At 36.7% G+C, this 16620-nt stretch overlaps 5 protein-coding genes across 5 annotated transcripts; 2 read left to right on the top strand and 3 right to left on the bottom strand.

The window, feature by feature from the left end:
* Nucleotides 1–1846: 1846 nt before the first annotated feature.
* Nucleotides 1847–4126, top strand: LOC107819572 (putative pterin-4-alpha-carbinolamine dehydratase, chloroplastic). The gene is made up of 3 exons (XM_016645693.2): nucleotides 1847–2337; nucleotides 2906–3101; nucleotides 3772–4126. Exons 1-3 carry the CDS (start codon nucleotides 1990–1992, stop codon nucleotides 3861–3863), a joined length of 636 nt encoding a protein of 211 aa, XP_016501179.1. The 5' UTR covers nucleotides 1847–1989; the 3' UTR covers nucleotides 3864–4126.
* A 531-nt stretch (nucleotides 4127–4657) lies between these two features.
* LOC107819575 (uncharacterized) lies at nucleotides 4658–5798 on the bottom strand. Its single transcript, XM_016645695.2, has 2 exons — nucleotides 5497–5798; nucleotides 4658–5403 (listed from the first exon to the last, which is right to left on the bottom strand). The coding sequence occupies exons 1-2, from the start codon at nucleotides 5764–5766 to the stop codon at nucleotides 4882–4884; spliced, it is 792 nt and encodes a 263-aa protein (XP_016501181.2). The 5' UTR covers nucleotides 5767–5798; the 3' UTR covers nucleotides 4658–4881.
* Nucleotides 5799–7568: 1770 nt separating this feature from the next.
* On the bottom strand, nucleotides 7569–8183 carry LOC142181987 (uncharacterized). Its single transcript, XM_075255737.1, has one exon. The coding sequence runs from the start codon at nucleotides 8181–8183 to the stop codon at nucleotides 7569–7571; it is 615 nt and encodes a 204-aa protein (XP_075111838.1).
* A 286-nt stretch (nucleotides 8184–8469) lies between these two features.
* On the bottom strand, nucleotides 8470–12081 carry LOC142181986 (uncharacterized). Its single transcript, XM_075255736.1, has 7 exons — nucleotides 11580–12081; nucleotides 10704–11438; nucleotides 10157–10400; nucleotides 9876–10050; nucleotides 9284–9783; nucleotides 8923–8977; nucleotides 8470–8859 (listed from the first exon to the last, which is right to left on the bottom strand). Exons 1-7 carry the CDS (start codon nucleotides 12079–12081, stop codon nucleotides 8470–8472), a joined length of 2601 nt encoding a protein of 866 aa, XP_075111837.1.
* Nucleotides 12082–12776: 695 nt separating this feature from the next.
* On the top strand, nucleotides 12777–15687 carry LOC107819573 (superoxide dismutase [Fe], chloroplastic-like). The gene is made up of 9 exons (XM_016645694.2): nucleotides 12777–12981; nucleotides 13084–13127; nucleotides 13345–13419; nucleotides 13559–13747; nucleotides 14324–14495; nucleotides 14583–14701; nucleotides 14814–14840; nucleotides 14972–14995; nucleotides 15090–15687. Exons 1-9 carry the CDS (start codon nucleotides 12927–12929, stop codon nucleotides 15294–15296), a joined length of 912 nt encoding a protein of 303 aa, XP_016501180.1. The 5' UTR covers nucleotides 12777–12926; the 3' UTR covers nucleotides 15297–15687.
* Nucleotides 15688–16620: the final 933 nt, after the last annotated feature.

The following is a 16620-nucleotide window of genomic DNA, read 5'->3' as shown; positions in this document are numbered from 1 at the left end:
CCGATAGTCCCAACACCTGAAAGTGAAATATAAAATCAAGTCGGTAGATATAAAGACAACTTGTGGAACACAATTTTTCATAAATATCCCGGCATTAGTTATATGTAGACAGGTTCTCCTATGGTGAATGAAATTGTTTTCAGGTTTTTATATGGCAATACATGAAAAACTTGATATGTGTATAATAAAAATCCTTGAAGGATTTAAACTGTTCTGAAGCATATAGAGGTTCCCAACAATTTTGTTAAATAAAGCTTCAGCAATCCATGTATGACATATATGATTTATTTTTGTGTCTTAGTGCACTGGGTGCACTTATGTTTCTTGCTAGAACCTTGAGTATAACGTTATACTAGCAAGATTTAACTTTAATTCGATATGGAGATACTGGAATGCAATTAGTAATATAGTACAAGAGAATCATTGATAGATTTGTTTATTCTAACAAATATTGTCAAAGTTTTGTTGGTTATGTAAATGCAGGGCATTACATGAAGTTCGTTCTTCATATCAAGATATTAACATCTGATAAAGCAAGTGACTCAACACACAACCGACGTGTGACTTTTCTTTGAAGAGATGATTCCAATAATATTGAAGACGATGCTGCTTGCATAGCTCAATTGAAAGAAAGATATATTGAAGGAGACAAAATAAAGCACATTTCGCCAAAGTTTTTTTTTAGTGACGATCTTCAATAGAAAGATGAAATAGATGTTCAAGAAATCCGTTCAAGTGATAATTTGGCGAAATAATTATACAAGCTTGGAATTCCTCGTCTCTGGTAAATAAAGTGATGTTTTCATCAGGGAGGGGCACATACGTGCTGCACTCTTTTTTCCTTAGCTGAGGTTTTATCCCATTGGATTTTCCTAGCAAGGTTTTTAACGAGGCAACAAACAATGCGTATTACAAGATATGTGTACTCTTTTTCCTTCACTAAGATTTTTTTTCCCACAGGGTTTTTTCTTAGTGAGGCTTTAATGAGGCACATTATCTATAGACATCCAATGAGGAGTGTTATAAATAATTATCTAGTAGTGGATGTCCATAACTTCTAAAGGAGTAATACCCACTACTCTTCTCTATTATCTCCATAACTCCCACTATTCCAATACTTATGGAGTTATGGTTATAACTCTGGCCCTGATGACCCCTCCCCCTCCCCCCCCCCCCCGATCTTCCTACATAATCTTAAATGTTTAATGTCATGTTTATGACATTCTTTTATATACCTCTATGTAATACTACACACTTGACACACTTAAAAAGAAATAAGAAGCTCTCATCTCTCGCTCTTTACATTCTTGTTTATTTTCTTATTTTATTACTTTGAGCTAAGTTTCGTAATAAAATCAACCTCTTTTTTTTTTCCTTAACCTTTAAAAAATGGTGCATCTTTTTTTTCCTTCCTCCGTATAATCTTGTTGCCATTAATTTTTTTTGTAATCATGTATTTTAAATTTGGCAAAAATGAAAAATTGGCTGACGAAATTGACCACTTAACTAACTCTAGTCTCATGAGTGAACCTGTAATGGCGAGAAAATCAACATTTTTCTCAAAGCGAGAAAATATTTCTGCCTAAATTAAATAAAATAAAAATTTCTCTCACACTGAGATCAATAGTTTCTCCTTAAATCTGTCAAAATACTTCATCAAGTGATGACCAAAAAAAATAAAAAATACTTCATCAAGCTACCACCACAAAATTCTCAAATAAAAAAGAGAATACGTTGCAAATTTCGGGCCAGCAATTCGCCAAGCAAGCAATATTTGGACACACGAGCTAATCAAGAAATCCAAAGCGGAAAAGTAAAACTAAGGTGGGTCTATCCAATTGGCCCCACTGATAAACGAGTGGCTCTTGGATTTGAGAAACCTCCTGAACCGGATACTAATTTTCAAACCGACCGGCTCCTTCAAGATAAAAATACCATATCCTCCACTTTCTGCAACACTAAGCGCAGAGCAGTGAACTTTTCTTTCTCATGGCTACTGCAACTCATTTTTGTTTCCCTCCACCAATTTCAGTCTCTGCTCAGAAAGTTCAAAACGCTAAATTTTTTACCCCCAGTCTCCAGACTACCCCATCTCGAATTTGCACCAGAATTCGTTGCAATGGGGGAGACCTATTGGGCGATTTTGGGGCGAGAGATCCATTCCCAGCTGAAATAGAGAGTAAATTCGGTGAAAAAGTTTTGGGTAATACTGACACGGAGCACAAAATTCTCATTCCAACTGCCTCTGCTCTGTCTCTTGCTCAGCAAGAGTGCACTGTCATCTCACCAGGTCAAACTCCCCTCTCGGAATATGAAGCTCGCCAGCTCCTATTCAAGGTTAGCTATATGAATTACCCATTATAACCCTCCATGTTCTTTGCTTGCTTTGGAAATTCTGATTTATCTGAAGCTCATTTGCCGCTTGGATGAAAATGTTGGCCAGAGAGCCGACTGTTAGCCTAGATATCTCTTCTTGTTTCAGAACCTAAGAATTGGAAGAGGGCTAGAATTTAACAATGATTCTTGAGAAGTTTCCAAATTTGAATCATTTAGATGGGACCAGGGTACATTTCTCTTAAGAAATTTGAAAAATTTTAGAATGTAAGAAGCTAGAGCCCCTAGCTTCACCATTTTGGTTCTAACAGAATAAATACACTTTATAAGACCTACATCGGCCAGCAAGAGTTTCAGAAGGTAGTATAGATCAATGGCTGTTGATGATTGGTGGAATAAATTACTACCATGTTGACTTGAATGAATTATATCATGTAAAACTGGTTGTATCAGTGAGAAATGTGGTTTAATAAGTAAAACCTAAGATCTTTATTGGGTTGTATTGGAAAACAACATTGTATTACGGTTAAAGAAAAAATAGTCACATTTTAACGCCCAATCTGTTCTTCAGGTTGTTGGCTGGAGACTGGCACATGAAGATGGGGTGCTCAAGCTACAATGTACGTGGAAATTAAGAGACTTCGAATGTGGGGTTGAACTTATCAATAGAATAGGCAAGGTGGTGGAAGGCACTGGGCACGTCCCCACACTTCTTCACTTAGAGCAGTCCAATCAAGTTCGTGCTGAGCTATGGACTGCTTCCATCGGTGAGTACACTTTTTCAGTCGCTCCTCTCCTCCATCCCCTTCTTTTGTCATCCCTGGCATTGTTCACAAAATCATCTAATAGGGTGTTTTAAGTGATGTCATTATGAACTTGCAGTAGAAAAGGGTAAGAAAACTTACCAAATTAGGATTCTTGCCAAACTTGCTCCATCTAGGCATGAAAATGAAAAGCCTCCTTATGAAACAGATATAAGCATGCCATTTCAATAGAAACCTTAGCGTAGGTGGTTTACCAGAGGAATGTTCATTGTTTTTAAAATGCACTAGTAGAAGATAGCACTGGGAAAATGGCGAAAAACTTCCAGAGAACAGTAGTGGTTTTGTGACTGTGATCAGTCAGATCTTTTAAAGATTGGATCATTTGCCTTCACAGGATCTGAATCCAAGTGTGGAATTTTGAAATGGTACTTTCCCAAATGTCAAATATTTGGGAAATCCTTTAATCTATTAATGTCTATACCAGACATAGCTAGCCTGCTTCCTAGCTTTATCACTTGCCAATACAATGTGGTTTTTTAATAAATTTTTCGCGCAATAATAACTTTCTCCTGGAAATAGCTTTAATCTGATTCCCCCTTCATAGTTAAAGAATATTGTCTCTTTTACTTGTATCAGAATTTTTGATGATCATAGTGGTGTACTCTTATTGCAGGAGGTTTGAGCATAAACGATTTCATTATAGCTGCTAAAATAGATCAGATAAAGACATCGGACCTTGTCCCAAGAAAAAGAGTTTGGGCATAATCAGATAGCTTTGCATTTTGCACCAAATCCGGCTTCCACAATTCTATTCGCTTGTTTTTTGGATTGGACCCATAAAACAGATAGTGCTGGTGGTAAAACCTTGTCTTAAGCAAATGGCAAGGATTATCGCAATGATTTTGTATTAACATTTAGAAGCAATAAAATAGCTGGCTGCATATGTCGTGATTCATTCTAAACAAGTTGTAATTGTTCCTGTAACATATACTTTTGAAGTAATTGTTTAATATTTCTGGCAAAACAAATGATTGTCACCTACTTATGTCTCTTCTGTCATTGAAAAATACAATACTGTTCTGAAGAAGGTCTCACTTAATCTTAACTGTTTTATATACTTCATATATTTTTGTAAATAACAGTCCTACTATTAATACTATTAAGTTGTCCCAAAATAGTGTTTACTCTAAATTAATTCCACATTTATCTGCCCTATTTCATTTAATTATGAAAAGAGTAATTTGAGACCTAATTTCTTTTTGAATTACGATTAAATTTTCAAAAAAAAAAATTATTAAATTTTCAAAAAAGTCAAGTTTTTAATGTATTTCCATTTATAATGAAGTTTAAACTTCAAAGTCAATGGTCGTGACCTAAGATTTGAAGTTTTTTTTGGAAAAAAAATTAAACTTAGCTAAGCAGCAAAGGCAATGATTTTCTAGCAATGACTTCTATTAGTAACTTTTTATAAAACGAAGTGCATCAGAATCTTTTTGTAATTGTAAAGTAAATCAAATGAAATCAAGTAATTAAAATAGAAGTAATGGTCCACCATAAAAAAAAAAAATCAAACTCCGAACCAATAACATTAATTCATAAAATATATTTATTACATTCATCTAATAATTAAGCAAAATAGAATCTTTAAACCTCCAAGCAGTAGCAAATGGAGGAAACATTATTAAATATAAGTCTTAATTAAGCAAATAAGAGTTGTCGTTTTATTCAAACTCCTTGATAGGAAACCGGAGGGACGAGACCATTAGACCATATTGAGGCCAACTTAAGGGATTATGACTTCGAAGCTATTAAACTTGGGAACGCTACAAATAGGGCAGGCACTCGCAGTAGCAGCACATTTTGCGCAGAGACAAACATGGCGACACGGCCATATCATCATCTTAGCATCTTCTTTGTCACAGGCCTTACACGGCCCAATCTTCCCTGGTTCAGCTCTATGTGGATCAACGAAAGAGGACTCAGCGTCCTCTTGCAACGGCGCCTCAGGGCCACCGAGCCTGGCGCCTGCACCAACATTGAAAGCACCGCGAAGAGTAGCATTTTGGAATGCTGCTCTCATTCCAGCATTCTGATTCTCCAAGGTTCGAACCCTATTCTGTAGAAATTGTCCCTGGTAGGTCAGTTGACCGACGACCGCGTCCAGTTCGGCTATCCTCATCTTTGCTTGCCTTAGTTCCTCTTCCTTCTCCTTCAGTTTCGTGCTTGCCTCTTCATACGTGCTGTTCATGATGTTCTTGTAGTGACGCATCCAAACATCAAACAACATTTTCCTCACTTGGTCAGCCTGCATTAACGTTATAATTTAGACGACGTACGTGAAATGGAGGAAATATCAATAATCATGCATGTGGAAAACACAAACAATGAATAGACGTACGTAGGCTTTGGTTGTCTGTTCGATTTGGTCCTGCACGCGACGGAGACTAGCTGGGCCATAATCTTCTTCTGCTTCAGTTAATAAAGCAGTGTAGGACGTAAAAGGCCTAGTCAAAAACCTGTCCAAATTGTCGGGTTCAGAAGGCTGGGAAGTGAATTGGGAAGGAAGTGGTTGGTTAGGCGCAGCAATGTGGACAGGAAACAGATTCATAGGAATTGTTGTTGGCGGAGTCACTGCAGCAGGAGTTGGATCCACCATCACTTCTTTCATCTTCCTCTTTGAATTCCTTGCATCCGAATAAGGAGCCGCTGCACCAAATTCCAAAAAAACATGACATCAAAATGACAACATTTTTTTCCGGACAAATTAAAGAAGAAGAATTTAGAATGTGGTAGTAGGGGAACTAACATCCGTGCTTGGGAGGCATTCTTGCAGTTTTCTGTCGCGGATGCGCTGTGACAATTCTGCACAATAAAAGAAGAAAATTAAGTGAGATTTTCAAGGACGAGAAACCATTCGAAGAAAGAAAAGAAATGGTGCGCAGTTTGGTTAGAAGTTAAACCTGAAGATGGAGAAGAATGGCGATGAGGAGAAACAGCCATAGGGGAATTGATATTTAAAGAGAATGAAATGAAAAGGTGGCAACTCTTCGCCAAGAGCAACGATGGTTTAACATGTCTAAACACGACAACTGCTACTGTCAATCGGTATGATCCCTTTTCCTGAAACAGGGCTTTCTTTTTTTCTTGTTCGTTTATTTATCTGAAACAACACCTGCTGTGTGTGTGTGTTTTTTTTTTGAACAATATAATTTATCTTCTTATATATATGTTATTTTCCTAGGCAGCCCAAAAATTATACTTAACACAACTTAAAATAAAATTCCTTTTTTTCAACGTTAATTTCCTAGGTAGCATTAAAAAATAAAAAAAAATAGGTAGCCCAAAATATACCAAACAATAAGGCCTTGGAGGAAATAATGCAGTTTTCTTCAATCGGCTAAATAATGTGCAGACTACAACTTTTTTGTTTCCTTTGGTTTTATGAAAAAATCAAGCATATTATTCCTAGCAGATGAAAATTTACTACTAACGATCGGCATCAAGAGACTAGAGTAGTAAAGTAGGAAAACGTCTTAAAATGTTCGATTTTAGAATTACTATTGTCAAATCATATTAAAATGAAATACCAAATTTTAAAGAATCCATATGGTCTTGTAACTCATGTTTGCTCCCCCTTTTTATTATATCTGTTACACGCTTCTAACTTATATTTGCTGTAGAACCAGCATGGTTAGAAGAAGGCTGGTACAACTAAGTATTTTCGTTGTAATTTGAAGAACTCTGATATTCTAGTAATGCCAAGTATAATTCAGCAATTTCGTGTAACATTAAGACGATATATTCACTAGCGAAATGGCTTTCGAATTTTGTCTATTTCCAAGAAAAATATTTTTACTGAATACATTGACAACAAGGGTATGTTACATATGAGTCCATATCATCCAACCATGTAAATATAGAGAATTAATATGAAATTAATTACTCAGTCATTTGGGTATTGGATGCATTCTTCGTCATGATAATTGGTCCGTATTTTTGCCTTGTCATAGGAGAAATATATCTAGGGCACAATAAACATGTTCCATGTAAGTTTTTTTAATTGTTTAATTAATTGTAATACCTAAGTAAATACTTCATTAATTAATTAATTATCCCTCGTTTCTATTTTTTTTTTTGGTAACAATGTGAATTACCATTAACTTCAACCAACATTACACTTATAGAGCACCTGATTCCCTGAATGGAAATTAGGCCTCCAACAAACAGAAAAACTAATTACATGTGATTTGTTTAATGAAATTTCTACATTTTTGTGCTTTCTTTGATTTCTATCACTTCTCTCCTGATTTGTATAACTACCTCTTCAGTATTTACCTTCCTGCCTTGAAATTTTTTTATGTTTCTTGCTTTCCATGTATAGTAAACCATAGCTAAGTGCACTGCAGCTATGACTTCTTTTTTGAATTGCTTACAGTGTTTCCTTTTGATATGCTCCAACAGTTGCCTCACTCATGTATATTGTACATCATGCCTTGTCCATTTGTTCAATTCTTGCCTTACTGCTGTTATCCATCCACATTGTGCAAACAAGTGGTCCTGAGATTCCAATGCATCCTCATTGCACAATATGCAGTTAACATTTTCAACCTGTATCTGCATACCAATCATTCTATCCTTTGTCAATAATTTTCCTAGTGATGCTAGCCAACCTATGAATCTGTGTTTAGGTTGAGCTACTGCTGACCATACTAGATCTGCTATTTCCATCTTCTGTTGCCTCCCTATTAGTGCAAGATAACTGGAATTAATAGAGTACTTCCCAGCAGGATTAAGAATGTATCTGCTCTGTGAATACCACTCCCTCACCCCTTCTTTTACTGAGTTTAGTTTTCTCCAGTACCAACTACTATCTAAAGGTGGAGAATGTGTCCATATATCTGGATTAGTCTTCATATACAACCCATGAACCCACCTTACCCACAAAGACTCCTTGTTCAATGCTAACTGCCATACCAGTTTTCCAACTGAAGCTATATTCCATTCCTTACATCCCTTTATGTTTAGCCCACCCATGCTTTTTGGACAATAAACTTTCTCCCATGCAACCAAGGCAACCTTCCTCATCTCCTCCTTTTCCCCCACAAGTGCTCTCTACATAACTTGTCTACTCCTTTCACCACACTTTGAGGGAGGATAAAAATATTCCCCCAGAAGCTGTGGATAGAGAATAGTACAGCATTGACTACTTGAAGCCTTCCTGCATATGACAGTTGTTTGGAGTATGTAACACTAATTCTTTGTGTGATTTTTCCAATCAGCATCTGGCAGTCCATCTTGTTCCATCTCCTAGGTGATAGAGGTAGTCCCAGATATTTGATAGGAAATAATTCTTCAGTGAATTTAGTTCTGCTCAGCAACTGCATTTAATTTCATCTTCAACTCCAGCTACAAAGATATTTGACTTTTCCATGTTGGCAATCAAACCTGAAACTTTACTGAAATGATCTAGGGCTTCCGTCACTCTATTCACAGAACTAGTATTGCCTTTGCAAAATATCATCAGATCATCAGCAAAAATAAGATGAGTCAGCTTGATCTCTTTACACATTGGATGAAACCTGAAATCTGGTAACCTGCTAATTATACTCAATGTTCTAGACAAATACTCCATGACCAAGGCAAATAGCAATGGTGACATAGGGTTACCTTGTCTCAGTCCTCTCTTACCATTAAAATATCCTTGCCCTTCATCATTAACTTTGACTGTGAATTTTGCAGTAGAAACACATATCATAATCCACTATATAAATTTGTCTAGAAATCCGTATTCTGTTAAAGCTCCCTATAGAAACTCCCAGCTCACCATATCATAGGCCTTTCTTAGATCAATCTTCATTAGACATCTAGGAGTAGTCTTCCTGTTATAGTGTCTAAGTAGATCATGACATATTAGCACATTATGCATCATTGATCTTCCTTGTACAAATGCTGATTGGTTTTCTGCTACTATGTGGTTGATTGCAGGCTTCAATCTAGAACATATCATCTTTGATATACATTTGTATAGTACAATACAACATGCAATAGGTCTGAATTGGCTTGCATTCTCAGGGGCCTCCACCTTGGGTATCAAAGCAATGTTGGTTGTGTTTATTTGTCTAAGCAGTCTTCCATTCTGAAAGAACTCTAATATTGATTCAGTTATATCATCTCCCACTACTCACCATGCAGCTTTATAAAAACCACTCCCATATCCATCTGGACTAGGGCTCTTATTACTGTTTATCTGGAACATGACTTGCTTCACTTCCCTTCTCAAAAAAGGTTGTGTTAGTTCATCTTGTTGAATTTCTGTTAATCTGCTCCCAATTCTGATTATACTCCTGAAGGTCTTCACTATGTCATTAGCTTCCCTCCATAGTAGGTTCTCATAATATTCAACAAATGTATCTGCAATTCTATCAGGATATGTTAGCCAGTTGCCTGAGCTGTCTTTTATCTGTGTGACTGCCTGCTTCAATTTCCTGTGTTTAATTACTAAGTGAAAGTACTTGGTGTTATTATCTCCCAATCTTATCCATGTTTCTTTGCTCCTTTGTTGTAAGTATTCTTCATCTAAGTAGGAGGAGTTCTTGAACTTCTGATATGTTGCAGCTTCAGTTTGTTGATACTCTACATTTAGTGGATTTCTCTGCAATTGCTCTTGTGCCTTTTTAGGTTTGTTCTATCTTTAATTGTTTCTGTCAGACTATTATTAAATGTCTGGGTATTTAAAGCTCTGAGTCCCTTCTTTAACATCTTCAACCTTTTAACAACCTTAAACATTTTGCACCCTTCCAGATTGATTTCCCAGCCTTCCTTGACTATCTTCATAAAGTTTGGATTCTTTGCCCAATTATTACAGTATTGAAATGCCCTTTTAATTCTTTGTCTCTCTTCTACCATGGCCACCTTTGCTGGACAGTGATCACTTATTCCTTCATTCAGAAATCTGGCAGCAAATTCTGGCATAGCGGTTAGCCACTGATCATTTATAAGGATCCAATGAATTTTTGAGAATATCCTATGCTCCTCATGTTTAATCACTCCAGGTATACCTATTCCCTTGTGCAATCAATTCCATTAGTCCACACTCCATTACACATTTATGAAAATCCACCACTTCAGCCCATGATACTTCCTTTCCACCTATTCTGTCCTCAGCACTTAACACTGCATTGAAGTGATCACTTATTACCATCCATGGCTTGCTACACCCTCTACTATGATTGATTAACCCTTCCCATAGTTCTCTTCTCTCTTCCTTTGTATTAAAAGCATAAACATATGTAATCTCAAATGCTAGCTTTAGAGGAATATACAAGACTTCACATGTTATTAATTGAGCAATTTTTTCCTTAGGCATTACCTGATAGTAGTCTGGCCTCCAGGTAATCTAGATTCTACCATTATAGTGCATTCCAAATTTGTTATATATTGCCAGCCTGTAAACATCTTTTCTGCTATCTTCTCCATTCTCTCTTTTTTGATTTTTGTTTCTAGCAAGCCTATCAACCCTATCCTTTCCTCATTGCAAAGGAGTTTAGTCTTCTTTTGCTTATTAGGGGCATTAAGCCCCCTTGTATTCCAGCTTAGTAGACTAACCTTCCCCATTGTGAGGGATGCTTGGACCACCCACATTACTTACTTCTTCCCCTTCTTTAATCAATTTCAGCTCCTCTTGCTTGTTGAGTATCTGAAATGAGTTAGACTTCTCCACTTGTTCCTTCTGCCTCACCGCAGGTTTGCCAAACTTATTAGGTGTTTGCCATTCCTGGTCTCCTTCCTTTTCCTTTTGTGCCCCAGGATTCTTAGCTACATAATGGTGAGTTTTCCTTATGGCTCCTTTCCCTGCATCATTCCTCTTCTCTGGTCCATCTGCTTTATGAGCTTCCTGGTTTGAATTGTTTACATTTTGTCCTTGACCTTGCCTCTCCACCTGTGTATCTGCCACCTTTTCCTTATTCATAAGTTCAATTTTTTGGAATTTCTTCTTGATTCTGCACACTTCTTCCTCATGCCCATACTTGAAGCAATGTTTGCACGGAGATGGTTTCCAATCATAACTGACCTCTTGCTCTATTATTTTACCTTTCTCATTCCTAAACTTCACCACATCAGGAAATTTAGTATTCATTTCTACCTCCACCAACAGCCTTGCAAACTTCAGTCCAATCCTCTTCTCTGTATTTTGATCAACCATTAGAGGTTTCCCAATTAAGCTTCTTATCTTACTTAGCCCTTTTTGACTCCAATACTTGAAGTCCAGATCTGGTAACTTGATCCAAATTGGTACTGTCAGTAGTTCCTCTCTAGTGAACTCCAACTCAGGTGTCCAACCTTTGACAATAAGAGGTTTATTGTCAAAATGGTATATGCCCCCCCACCCCTCAATTACCTCTTACTTCCCTATTGCAGTATCAAATCTAACAACAATTACACCATTTTTTAGCATTGCTATTCTATCTTACCCATGTTTACCCCACAACCTCTGTATATAGCCCTGAATTACTGTAAATGGTGGATGAGCCCCAAGCACGTAGCATATCACAGCATTTCTCCAGTATTCGACTTCTGTACTTATGTCTTCCAACTCAATTTCAACAAAATTAAGCTCACCTGTCGTTTTAGGTTGGACGTACTCCAGTTTATACCCAACGTTTGATATTTTTGTAATATCAAAGTTGTCCCACACTGAACTCTTCTTCCCATGTGTTTCATTCATCTCTTCTACCTCATCGGCCCATGACTTCCTTCCATCTCGCGCATGCACCATTGAATTACTACTTGTTGATGCTTCCTGAACTTCTTCCCATACTTGAATTGCTTCGATTTCCTTCTGCTTCTCATTTCCCAGCATTTTTGTTACTGTTCCATTGACATTAGGGCTCAATTGTTTATCTCCAGAATTTTCAGTTATTGTTACACTTCCTCTGGTTCCTCGTTGATTTTTGCTTCGTAATTCAGCTGCTTCATTCGCCATTAATGCTCTCTGAGACGGGATCCGTGCTCTATTACCCATGGTAGGCGCAAGTTAGTTAACATGCACCGAGAGAGAGAATCCTCGTTTCTATTTTGATGATATGCTTTTGAAGTAATTTTCTAATATTTGTAGCAAAACCATATGAAGGTCGCCACTCATTTTTGTGCCCTTTGAAAACATAAATATTTCATTGAAACGGTAAAAGAATGTCTCGCGTAATAATTATTTGAGTACTATCACCAAAAATTGATGGATATAATTCATCAATCGTTAACCCGGTGGTCCTGGGATGAAAATTATTCTAGCTTCTCTTAGTGGGCCTTACATGATGTAATCGGGATTAATTGGGGACACCAATATTAGTACCGGACACTAGGTGAAAACCCAAAAATAAAAATGTACTACTTCATATTTCCTAAATAGGTGTCATACTTCCAATTTTAAGTAGCTTAAGATTGTGTTTACATTCCTACAATAGAAATATCAAACCCTCCGCGATAAAATATATATTTATTTGTTCTTTATAAATAAATGTAAACAGAATATTTAAGAGTGTCTTAATATGGGAAAATTCGTAAAAGCAAAAAACTATATCTAACAAATATACCGTATAATAATATTTAAGTCATCAATTTCTTAAATATAAGTTATTGCCGATATGTAGTTAAAAGAGTATTTAAAAAATAATATAGTTTGAGACGTTTTGGAGGAAAAAAGCACTTCAAATCGTAAAGTGTGCATAAATTTTTTTCACATATTAAAGACTTATCCTCGGACAAAACTGTTTTCCCCATAAGTAAAGCAGCAAACCAATTTAGCAGACTCAAATTGTTTGGTTGCTCCTGATGATGGCCGCTACAGCTTCTACTACCCTCACCTCTGCATTTCTTCCTTTCCAAGGTTCGCCCTTTTTTTTAAATTTTTTTTTCTTTATCCATTCTCTGTATCTTACTATAAAGCACCTTTCTTTCAGTATTTTTATGCTTTGTATTGGCAATGTAGGATTTCGTGAGTCATGTCGAACCCTAAATTGGAGAACCCACAAGGTATTTATGCTTTCCTGACATATTTTCGGTTAGATTTGATATAATATAGTCAAATAAAGGTCTTTACTTTGGCAGAAGTTGAAAGATATCTTTAGTATACATGGTGTTCGACGAAATGCTACAGTTGTGATTATGTATAATTTGCAAAATTAAGAACAAATGCTGTAGGGGTCTGGCTTTACTTCTTACTTATTGCTGACGAGTTTTTTGGTTGCAGAAACAGTTTGCTAGAAAAGCTGGTCCTGTTAAAGTTACAGCTAAATTTGAGTTGATGCCTCCACCTTATCCCATGGTATTGTTTCAATTGTCAAAACCAGAATATCTCGTTTATAACTTCTTCCCTCTCATCTCCTGTTCTCCACTTTGCCTGCTGACATAGTGTTTCTCCTTCAATATGCTTTGACATTTGACATGTGGATATCATGATGTAGAATGCTTTGGAGCCACATATGAGCCATACTACATTCGAATACCACTGGGGGAAGCATCACAGGGCTTATGTCGACAACTTAAACAAGCAAATAGATGGAACAGAACTGGATGGAATGACACTAGAGGACATAATACTTATTACATATAACAGAGGTGATCTCCTTCCACCATTCAACAATGCTGCACAGGTGAGAACCAGAGAGCAATATCCTTCCAAACTTTATTTTCCCTCTTTAGAGCTCTCCAAGTGCAAGGCCTGTTCTGAGAAGCAGCGGCGAAGCTATGTGTGGCTAAGGGTGGTCAACTGAACAGCCTTCGCCGAAAAATTATACTTAGTATAGATTATAATATTACTTGTTATTGATCAAAACATAGATTTTGAACATCCTTGCATAGTCCACTGGCAAAGGGTGTTCAGATTTTGAACACTCTTATTAAATTTTCTGGCTTTGCCAGTAATCGCCACTGCAGTGAGAAGGGGTTTGGCTGAAAAACCATACTCTCTTATCATTGATATTCTTAATTTATTTGGGATGGTCAATGAATAGGGATTCTTCATCAGGACTACATTTTTTGTTTCTCAATTGATCTAAGTGCATTGTACTGAACCTTACTTTCAGATGGTTGTGATGTTGGTGATGCATATCTGCATAAAATCACAGTTATGTGGTGAGAATGCCACATAAGTCAGGTGACTAGACTTGCTTTTGGTTGTTTTTGCCCCATCTAAATCCAATTCTTTTGTATCATCTTTCTCTATACAGGCTTGGAATCATCAATTCTTCTGGGAATCTATGAAGCCTAGTGGAGGAGGAAAGCCATCGGGTGAACTATTACAACTAATTAACAGAGACTTTGGTTCGTTTGAAGCATTTGTTAAAGAATTTAAGGCAGCCGCAGCAACACAATTTGGTTCTGGTTGGGCTTGGCTTGCATGTGAGAAACACTTTTGCCTTCTATCTGCATATCTACTTTTTCTTGACCCTAACTATAATCCTAATGCTTCTTTTACTCACTTTGTAGACAAAGCAAATAGACTTAATGTAGGAAACACGTCAAATCCCCATCCTACCGACGAGGACAAAAAGCTTGTAGTGGTGAAAACTCCTAATGCTGTAAACCCTCTCGTCTGGGATTACTCAGTGAGTAAAATTGCATAATTCTCTACTGTTATGGTTCATCGAGGTTTCGACTTCCTAGACTGGTAGTTTAAAATATTAGGTGAATCTCACAATTGTGCGTTATTTGTTGCAGCCTCTCCTCACTATTGATGTTTGGGAGGTAAGCTGAGCATATTTATTTTTTTCGATATACTTGATTCATTTTCGTCCTCGTCTTTTTTTGCTTTTTGATGATTTTTATGGTTACTGGTACCACGTCTAATTCTCTAAATCTCTTATTTGAAACTGCAGCATGCTTACTATCTCGACTTTCGGGTAAGCCTAGCTGATAAAATGCTTAAATTTCTGTGATTTTCCTGTGAAAAAGATTGTGTGGGTTTAACAGTTGCACTGCCATCTCTTCCTCTAGAATCGGCGCCCTGACTACATATCAATTTTTATGGAGAAGCTTGTATCATGGGAGGCGGTGAGTTCTAGGCTTGAAGTAGCAAAAGCTAAAGCTGCTGAGCGGGAAGAAGAAGAGGAGAGGAAGAAGAGAGAGAAGGAAGAGGAATATAAAGCAGGTGGTGAAGTTAGAGAGATGTATGTGGAAAGTACAGATTCTGATGCGGAGTAATTGTGTTATCGATCTCAAGTGCGACAGTTTTAGAAATTGTATCAAGTCAAATTTTGAAAGCAGAGGAAAGATGGTTAACTAGCATTTCAGTTATAAAGAGCTATAAATGTAAGGAATGCAAAAGCATTAGGGATGGCAATTGGGGCGGGCGGGGCAGGGGGGACATTTAAATGGGGCGGAGCGGGGCAGGGCAAAATCTAATTTTTGAAAAATTTCAATGGGGAAGGGCAAGATTTTGGTTAGTATTTGGGTTGGATAAAAAAGAGATGACCGTGTATTTTTACTCTTTTTGCTATGCTCTTACTTTGAATACGACTTCGAAAACTATCCCTGAAGGTTTCTTCTACGAGCACACATCATCAGATTCTATATAGCTTGATTTTTCTTATCAGATTCTATATAGCTTGATTTTTCTTATCAGATTCTATATAGCTTGATTTTGCTAAGAAAAAGTTTTGTTTCTTTAATGATTGTGATTAATGCTGTTAAATGTTTATTGATTAATCATCTAATTATCAATGTAAACCACAATTAAGATATAGTTGATGAAGCTGAATAATTTCCTTTTAGGTGATTATTTTGGCTGACAGTTGTATAAGAACATTAACCTGCCATTTTGATTAATCATTTAATTATTAATGTACACCACAGTGTAAGAGGAATTTGGTCTTTGATAAATTATATAACATTGATAAAAATTATATTTTATTCAATCAATATGCATAAACAACTTTTATTGACATGTCAATTTTAAATATTTCAATAGAAAGTTGAAAAGGTAAAAAAAAAATAAAAGGATACTGCAAAATAAAATATAAAGAGAAAAAAAAAATATAAAAAGGGGTCTAAATGGGGCAGGGCTTAATAGGGCAGGGTAAAATTTTGACAAAAGGTTAAACGGGGCAGGGCACAGCGGGTCAAAAATTTAGCGGGTCAAGGCTTACCCTGCCCCGCCCCGCCCAACCCCATTTACATTCCTAAATAGCAAGATAAATGTCACGACCCGGAATTCCCACCCTCGGGAGTCGTGATGGCGCCTGCTAATGTGAGCTAGACAAGCTAACCCTTAACTATCTATTACCTTTTTCATATTACTTCTTTTAAAACAAACATAGGGCGACAATATAAATAAAACGAAAGTTAGGAAATAGGCGGAAGTCAACATTTATTAAGCTTAAAGCTACGTCTATTACCACTTTTAAACTTCAATACCCCAAAATCTGGTGGCACAGTACCACAGACTGTCTAAGAGTCACTACATACAAAGTCTGAAGAAAATACATAGCACTGTTCCTGAGCAAGAGATAAAGGAAACAGGAAATAG

Source organism: Nicotiana tabacum, chromosome 6 (genome assembly GCF_000715075.1).
Source record: "Nicotiana tabacum cultivar K326 chromosome 6, ASM71507v2, whole genome shotgun sequence".
Classification (NCBI taxonomy): domain Eukaryota; kingdom Viridiplantae; phylum Streptophyta; class Magnoliopsida; order Solanales; family Solanaceae; genus Nicotiana; species Nicotiana tabacum.
This window is presented reverse-complemented; position numbering and strand designations above follow the sequence as displayed.

Bases quoted from the DNA above. Each gene is read 5' to 3' on its own strand.
- LOC142181987 (XM_075255737.1), bottom strand. From the start codon at position 8,183: ATGAGGAAGGTTGCCTTGGTTGCATGGGAGAAAGTTTATTGTCCAAAA.
- LOC107819572 (XM_016645693.2), top strand. From the start codon at position 1,990: ATGGCTACTGCAACTCATTTTTGTTTCCCTCCACCAATTTCAGTCTCT. The intron at 2,338-2,905 runs GTTAGCTATATG...TCTGTTCTTCAG, and splicing joins CTCGCCAGCTCCTATTCAAG to GTTGTTGGCTGGAGACTGGC. The intron at 3,102-3,771 runs GTGAGTACACTT...CTCTTATTGCAG, and splicing joins GCTATGGACTGCTTCCATCG to GAGGTTTGAGCATAAACGAT.
- LOC107819575 (XM_016645695.2), bottom strand. From the start codon at position 5,766: ATGAAAGAAGTGATGGTGGATCCAACTCCTGCTGCAGTGACTCCGCCA. The intron at 5,404-5,496 runs GTACGTCTATTC...ACGTTAATGCAG, and splicing joins AACAGACAACCAAAGCCTAC to GCTGACCAAGTGAGGAAAAT.
- LOC107819573 (XM_016645694.2), top strand. From the start codon at position 12,927: ATGATGGCCGCTACAGCTTCTACTACCCTCACCTCTGCATTTCTTCCT. The intron at 12,982-13,083 runs GTTCGCCCTTTT...TTGGCAATGTAG, and splicing joins TGCATTTCTTCCTTTCCAAG to GATTTCGTGAGTCATGTCGA. The intron at 13,128-13,344 runs GTATTTATGCTT...TTTTGGTTGCAG, and splicing joins TAAATTGGAGAACCCACAAG to AAACAGTTTGCTAGAAAAGC.
- LOC142181986 (XM_075255736.1), bottom strand. From the start codon at position 12,081: ATGGCGAATGAAGCAGCTGAATTACGAAGCAAAAATCAACGAGGAACC. The intron at 8,978-9,283 runs GTGAGTAGTGGG...ACACTATAACAG, and splicing joins GGTTTTTATAAAGCTGCATG to GAAGACTACTCCTAGATGTC. The intron at 8,860-8,922 runs GTGAGCTGGGAG...AAATTTATATAG, and splicing joins TAAGAAAGGCCTATGATATG to TGGATTATGATATGTGTTTC.